The sequence below is a fragment of the Dermacentor silvarum genome, chromosome 1, assembly GCF_013339745.2.
Source record: "Dermacentor silvarum isolate Dsil-2018 chromosome 1, BIME_Dsil_1.4, whole genome shotgun sequence".
Classification (NCBI taxonomy): domain Eukaryota; kingdom Metazoa; phylum Arthropoda; class Arachnida; order Ixodida; family Ixodidae; genus Dermacentor; species Dermacentor silvarum.
Genome location: NC_051154.1, coordinates 259,131,062 through 259,138,372, shown reverse-complemented (window position 1 = coordinate 259,138,372; position 7,311 = coordinate 259,131,062). Strand labels below are relative to the sequence as shown.

Sequence of the window (7,311 nt, the reverse complement as noted above, 5' to 3'; positions counted from 1 at the left end):
ACGAAAGGCGGCCTGTCGCTCGTCTCGCTGCATGCAATTTGGCGCCTGTAAAAATCTTCCGATCGTACTTATCTGCACTGCTTCGCACGCATAGAAGAGGCACAACCTCATCTGCTATGTTAAGGACGATGAAATCTGTCGATTCGCGATAATATAAACCGCTCAAAGCGAAGCTACACAGCTGAGCTGCTGCCGCCCGAGAGACGCGTTGGACCAAATCTGGCAACAACAGCGCAGTGTTGCCTGCGCGCGCTCCGGCGGTTGCGCTAGGTTCCAGTGACTTTACGCGTTCGTGGCAGCAGCGGCGCCTGCCATGAGGGGGAAAGAACACACACAAAAATTAGGCCAATTCCACGCTTGTGAAATTTGATGAAACAGCGGAACTCTACAAGCGAGCGTATATAGCGCAGTGGGTGTGGCACTCGCCTTTGGCGCCGTGAGTACCCGGGTTGAAATCCCACCTCGCCCAGTAAGTTTATATTTTTTTATCTTTCTCTCTCTTTTTCTATCGCTCTCTTCCTTTTTCTTTCGCTCTCCCTCTCTCGCTCTCATTGTCTCTTTCTCTCGCCCATAGCAAGTTCTGTTGCAATCGTCGGTACAATGCAACCATATGGTTCCCATAAATGCATGTTCTGCAAGCGTGGGTGTATAGCGCAGTGGTCATGTCACTCACCTTCGTACCGTGGGTATCCGGGTCCGAATCCCTCCTCGCTAAGTAAGTTCATTTTGTTATATTTATTTCTCTCGCTCTCTGTATCTTTCTGCAACTCCTCTCATTTTATGCTCTGCTTTCACTACTGATCAACGATAGCACAAGGCCTGTTCACTCCGATCCATGACGTCATGCTACCTGGCCTGACTGCCATAGAATCTAATGGGGATGCTCCCGAGTAAGCAACAGTGATTTTGACGGCATTGCTTTCCTCACACCAGGATTGGCAATGGAAATTTCGGGCCAGGTGTTATGATGGAAGACGCAGATGTCGAAAAGCCGTTTATACCATCCGACGGCAGTACAAAACATAACCGACACTGCTTGGTCGCCGTGGACAACAGCGCTAACAAAGGATGCGCGCATAGTCTGCGCACTGAACGGAAAAGGAACAGATAAGGAGCACAGGCACGTTTCATGCGATTACAACAATCCCCCCCCCCCCCCCCAAACAAAATCACAGTCGGTCGTGCATCAGTAGATCAGGTGGACGGGTCACCCGAGTGCTGCGTCTAAGTACAGGAGGGGCTTGCGGCTGCTGCGGTGACACTGCTGGTTGCAATGGGCAATTTTCTCTTCCCAGAATATCACTGGCATACGGCAAATGGATTGCATCACCACAATCTTCCGAACGCTCCTCGTGCTTCAAAGAAGAACAACGTAGGTGATCCGCATGCACAAAGCGCGTTTGTTTGTCCACGTACACCAAGTACGTGACAGCTGATTTCACACTCACAATCGTTCCTGGCCGCCACTTCACAAGTTCCCCACGAACAGTGCGCACTAGTACACGATCGCCAACAGAAAATGCTCTAGGTTTACCCCTACGCTTATTTGCGCTGCGCACTTCCTCTCGGACTTGGCCATTATCGTAGCTTCCATGTTTGGTTTAAGCAGAGACAACCTTGTGCGTAACTTTCTCTTCAAAAACAATTCTGCTGGTGTTCTACCAGTGAACGTATGCGGCGTAGTTCTGTACGCGAAAAGAAAGTTATCAACTCTGTGTTTCAAGGACCTGGCACTTTTGTTCCGTTCATCCTCCAACAGCTGTTTCAGCAATGACTGTTTAACAGTCTGCACTGCACGTTCCGCGGCGCCGTTAGATTGGGGATGGTATACGGCGGAGTTAATGCATGCTTGACGCCATTTGCATGCAAGAAATCAGCGAACTCTTTTGCCCGAAATTGTGGCCCATTGTCAGTAACTATCTCCAGAGGCAGACCATAGCTTGCATATAATGACCTTACTGTTTCAACAGTCCTTTCCGCGGTAGTAGAAGTCATTATTTTCACATCTACCCACTTGGAGTGGGAATCAACTGCTACCAGGAATATTTTGTCTTTATTTTCTGCAAAGTCGAGATGCACTCGCTCCCAACTGTTCGTACACCACCTCCACGGAGTCAGTGGCGCTGGCTGCTCCACTGGTGTCACAGTCTAACAGATGTGACATTGCTTTACCGTTTGTTCGAGGCAGCTATCGATCCCGGGCCACCAAACCATTGATCTTGCCAGGGCCTTCATTTTACTGATGCCAATGGGCTGTTCATGCAAAAGTGACATCACTTCCTCCTGAAGAGTGTGGGGTATAACCACTCGGTTCTGCCAAATTAAGCATGCATCATCCACAGAAAGCTCAAACCGTCTTACAAAGAATGGTCGATACTGCTCATCCACAGACCGCGGCCAACCATGCCATGTCATTTCACGGACAGCCCTCAAGACAGCGTCTTTAGACGTTTCACGTGCGATGTCCTTTGCCGTTAAAGGCAATTCACTGATGGGGGAAAAGTAAAAAAAAATCATCTGTATCGTCAGTGGTTTCAGACAATGGTAGGCGCGACAAGACGTCGGCGTTGCTAATCTTTGTCCCCGATTTGTGCACAATGCGGAAGCGGTAGTTCGACAGAAAAATGACCCAGCGGTGGACTCGCGCAGCTGCCACAGCACTGCTGTGATGCCTTCCTTCAAATATTATCGTGAGGGGTTGGTGATCAGTGATAATACTGAAGCTGCGGCCGCAAAGATACTTGTGGAAGTTCTTGATGCCAAAAATGATGGCGAGTGCTTCCTTTTCAATGTGCGCATAGTTTCTTTCCGCTTGTGTCATTGATCTGGAAGCGAAGGCAACTGGACGCTCAACACCATTCACTACGTGCGATAACACCGCGCCCAGCCCGTAAGCAGGAGCATTGCATGTGAGCTGGATTTCTTTTTTTCACGTCATACAGCCCTAATAGAGTTTCATGACTTAGCAACTGCTTACACTGCGTGAAGCACTCATCACACTGACGTGACCATTCCCATATGCTTCCCTTGCGTAGAAGCTAGTGAAGCGGTTCTAGTTGCCCGGCCAAATTGGGCAAAAATTTTGCATAGAAATTTACTAGGCCCAAAAATGCCCTCAGCTGGGTCACATTACTGGGTTTTGGTGCTTCGAGTATTGCTTTCACTTCGTCCGCTGTGGGATGGAGACCGTGTTGTTCTATCTCGTGCCCCAAGTATTGTACTCTTTCTTGAAAGAAAACGCATTTCGCCGCATTTACACGGATGCCATGCTTACTCAGTGCCTTTAGCACTTCCTCCGTTCGGCTGTAGCACTCGGCAAGGTTTTTGCCAGCAATCAGCACGTCGTCCAAGTAACAGGCGGTGCCAGGTATGCCTTGTAAAACCTGGGCCATCACTGCCTGAAACATGGCTGGTGCACTCGCAACGCCGCACGGCAACCGCCGGTACCTAAAGAGGGCCATGTGCATGTTAACCGTTAGAAGTTCTTCGGTGTGCTCATCAAACTCCAACTGTAAGTAGGCATTAGTCAAGTCGAAAACGGTGAACATGGTTCCTCCAACCAAGGACGCAAAAATGTCCTCTGGAAGTGGCAAGGGATAGTGATCCACCTCGATGGATTGGTTTACAGTGACTAGCCACCACATATCCTTATTTCTTGCCTATTTTTCTTTGGCACGATAACTAGCGGCGTTGCCCAAGAGCTGTACCTCACCCGGTAAATGACACCAGCCTTTTCTAGTTCCACCAATTCTTTTTCTACTTGTTCTCGCAAGGCATATGGTAGAGGCCTCACCTTACAGAAAACTGGATTTGCGTTCTCTTTCGTGCGAGTGCTACCCTTATATCCCTTGATAGCACCGTAGCCAGCTCGAAAAACATCAGCGTGCTGCTGCTTTAATAACTCTACAGCTTCTTGAGTTGCCATCGGCGCTACTGCTTGCACATTAAGCGCAACCTCGTGCAATTGCTGCAAGGCATCAGCCAAGTTCACTTTTATCTTTGCGAGCCAGTCACGACCGAGAAGCACCGGCATGCACGCACCTTTTTCGTACTTGGCAATGACAAGTGGTAAGAGGTGGCTTTGCTTCCCACACCTCACGTTTACTTGCGCAACACCCTTTACGCTGATTGCGGTGCCGTTGTACACACCGAGCGTTACGTCCTCACTGTTGTAAGATAGGTTAGGAAAGTTCTCTGCAAAGTCTTTCAGACATAATTGCTACGGCAGCCCCCGTATCCAATTCCATTGGCACTTCGTGACCATTAATGATTACTTTTACTACTATGGGAGGCGGACTACCTGCTTTGTTCGTTTGGCAAATAGTTAACAAATCTTGCTCTATTGCCGACTCTTCTACAGCGTGCACGAATCGCGTTTTGCACATACTTGCGACATGACCAAGTTTAAAACACTTAAAACAAGAACTTTTTAAAAATGGACACCTTGTAGGAGCGTGTTGCCCAGCGCACCTATGACATACAACAGCCATTTTTCGCGTATAGTTTTTTTCAGGTACCTTGCTTGTTGGGGTAAGCTCGTAGCTAGATGGCCGGTGCCTTGTCGGTTGCTGCTTGTGGGGCTTAACCGGGGGCACTTGCCAGTGCACGTCCGCATTGCTGGCACCAGCGTTGTCGACGAGCATGTCTTGGGTATCCTGTGCAGCTTCCATGGCGGTGAATACCTTGCAGACCCGGTCCCATGTGACCTCGTCGTCGGGCAACGCGAGAAGACGGCATCGGATGGTGTCGCTCCATAATCCAGCAATTAGGCGCTCCCGTAGAGCTTCTTGTAGGAAAGTTCCGAAAGAGCATGTCGCGGCGAGCCTCTTCAATTCCACGAGAAACTGTGCGATAGTTTCACTTGACTCCTGGTTACGTCGGTAGAAGTATCGCTCGGTGACCACAGACCGTTTTGGAGCATAGTGCTGTTTCAGCACTTTCGTGGCATCTTCGTACTTAACCTCGGTAGGCGTTTTCGGCAGCAATAAGCTACGCCGTGTCACATAGGCCTTCTCTCCTAGGACGGTCAAGAAGACTTCGAGCTTCTTCCCGGCGTCTATTTCGTTTGCTTTGGCAAACAGCTCGAACCTTTCTAGGTAGACGTCGATGTTGGCGGTGTCCGGGCAGAATTCCGGCAGCTTTCCTAAGGTGGTGGCCATAGCTCCTGTGTCGCCTTATCCCATCCTCGTCGCCAATGTTATGAAGGAAGACGCAGATGTCGAACAGCCGTTTATTCCATCTGACCGCAGTACAAAACATGACCGACACAGCTTGGTCGTCGTGCTTTTAAAGGCAACAGTGCTAACAAAGTATGCGCGCGCATAGTCTGCGCACTGAACGGAAAAGGAACAGATAAGCAGCACAGGAACGTTTAATGCGATTACAACACCAGGTATCGTGACGTCATGGATCAGAGTGAAACAGGCCTTCTACTATCTAGGTGGTGTTGGCTCGGCACGGTTCAACCTCGGCCTTAACCAGCTCTGCTGTTAAAATAAATAAGCCATTCCACTCTGTAAAGGTGGATGACCAGCGAAGCTGTTTAGCGCACGACACAAAGGTGACACACAATTTTGAACAAAGGTGTACGAACCTATTTATTGTCGTGATCGTAGGTCATCGTGAGAATAAGTACGCACACACATCACGGAGCAAGGGGAAAGGGTTGGCGCCCATCGGCGCAACCACGAGAACCCGCTCTTTTCACTGCTCATGCATTCGTCGTCGTCGTCTCCCACAGCTGGTTCCATTGGCGCTCATCATCCCGGCGTAGCATTTCACTTCTCTTATGTCGTCGTAATGGGGAAGCCGTGTTTACGGGGTTATGAGCCATTGCTTAAGAGAGTCATACCGTGTTACGTGACGGACAGATTTAATAACCGAGGTGATACGTGAGTATCGCCTCGGTGAAAGATAAGTGAAATGCTACGCTGAAATGTTGAGCGCCAATGGAGCCACTGTGGGAGACGACGACGAAGAACGCGTGCGTTTGAGCGGTTGCGCCGAGCGGCGCCAGCCCATGGTTGCCTTATCAGGCGCACGCTACGTCACGCACTACGTCATACATTCACAGCCTTATCGTTTCGCACATAGCTGGCTGTTAAACCTAAAATCCTTATATAAGAAAAGTACCGCCATCTACTCTTTCCTCCGCCGCCTTCTCTCCTAAAGCGCTTGCTTTTTTCTTTACTTTTTGCTTGCGAAATCCAAGTCGACGGTGGCGCACCTGCAAAGTCCACGTTGAAGCTTTCAGGCCAGGCGCGCGCCGCCGCCGCCGCCGGCGACTGCGGCTGCGCAGAGGACTTTCAACATGGCTCTGAGGCGGAAAAAAAGAAAATATAAAGAAGTGAAAAGCGCGTGCTATCATCGTCCAATCAGAGATACAGGAGAGAGTGAAGCGGCGTTTATCAAAGGATGGCGGTACTTTTCTTATATAGGGACTTTAGTTAAACCGAGCTCCGACGTGAACGGCGATATGCGTTTGCTTTTGTCGTTGGCTCTTTCACTCTCACATTTTAGGGGAGAGATTTTCCGCGCAGACGCCATAAAATCCCGGATCTTTGCCACAGACACCTTTGCTGTAAAAAAAAAAACCAGAAAGCTCGTCTTCGTGCATAGCGTTCGCCGCCAGCGTTTGCAAGTAAACATTACAGTTACATAAGCTGCACTTGCCGGGAAGCGTGAGAAGCAGTCAGAATCTTTGAACGCTATCTTGTCCCACTCTTAAAGGCCAAGCTTAAGCGTCCTTCAAGTTTTTTTTTCTCCCGCATGTTTACTTTTATTTCTTACAGCGGATAGCTGTAAGTGCTGCAATCGGTACCACAGCGGTCCCGAATGTTCCCTTCAGCAACAGGAAACGATCGTCTTCTTGTTCTCATGGAGATGGTAAAATTAAAGATCAAAATGAGAAGAAAACAAGGCACGCCTCAACTGGTATCCAATATGGGGCCTTTCCTTCTACGTGAAGTGATTCTTCGATGGCTCACGGGAAATCGCTCATGGATTCGTATCGCAGAACATGAGCAGGAGGAGGAGAGAAAGAGAAGGCAGGGATGTTAACCAGAAATTCGTCTGGTTGGCTACCCTACTCTGGGGGACGGGAAAGAGGGAATAGAAAGATGAGATAGAGAGAGGAAGGGGGGGGGGGAGGAAGGACACGGTGAGCTCGCGCACGCACGCGGAGGGCCTGAGCAATTCAAAGGCGTTCACATGGGCCAGTCGCCCTCAAGTAAGACAACAGCTCGTCGGCCCACAAAGCTGTGAACGCAGAACATGAGACAGTTTAAACCATCAACGAGCTCAAAAATGGAT

At 49.6% G+C, this 7,311-nt stretch overlaps 1 protein-coding gene across 1 annotated transcript; it reads right to left on the bottom strand.

Moving 5' to 3' along the window:
• Positions 1–282: 282 nt before the first annotated feature.
• On the bottom strand, positions 283–5,233 carry LOC119439830 (uncharacterized). The gene is made up of 3 exons (XM_037704862.2): positions 4,518–5,233; positions 3,275–3,509; positions 283–308 (listed from the first exon to the last, which is right to left on the bottom strand). The coding sequence occupies exons 1-3, from the start codon at positions 5,157–5,159 to the stop codon at positions 283–285; spliced, it is 903 nt and encodes a 300-aa protein (XP_037560790.1). The 5' UTR covers positions 5,160–5,233.
• Positions 5,234–7,311: the final 2,078 nt, after the last annotated feature.

What these genes read in the sequence shown, in the direction of transcription:
- LOC119439830 (XM_037704862.2), bottom strand. Translation starts at nt 5,159, where the DNA reads ATGGCCACCACCTTAGGAAAGCTGCCGGAATTCTGCCCGGACACCGCC. An exon ending in AGCTTACCCCAACAAGCAAG is followed by an intron (nt 3,510 to 4,517) that starts GTACCTGAAAAA and finishes GCCTACTTACAG; the next exon opens with TTGGAGTTTGATGAGCACAC. An exon ending in GGAAGTGCTAAAGGCACTGA is followed by an intron (nt 309 to 3,274) that starts GTAAGCATGGCA and finishes CCCTCATGGCAG; the next exon opens with GCGCCGCTGCTGCCACGAAC.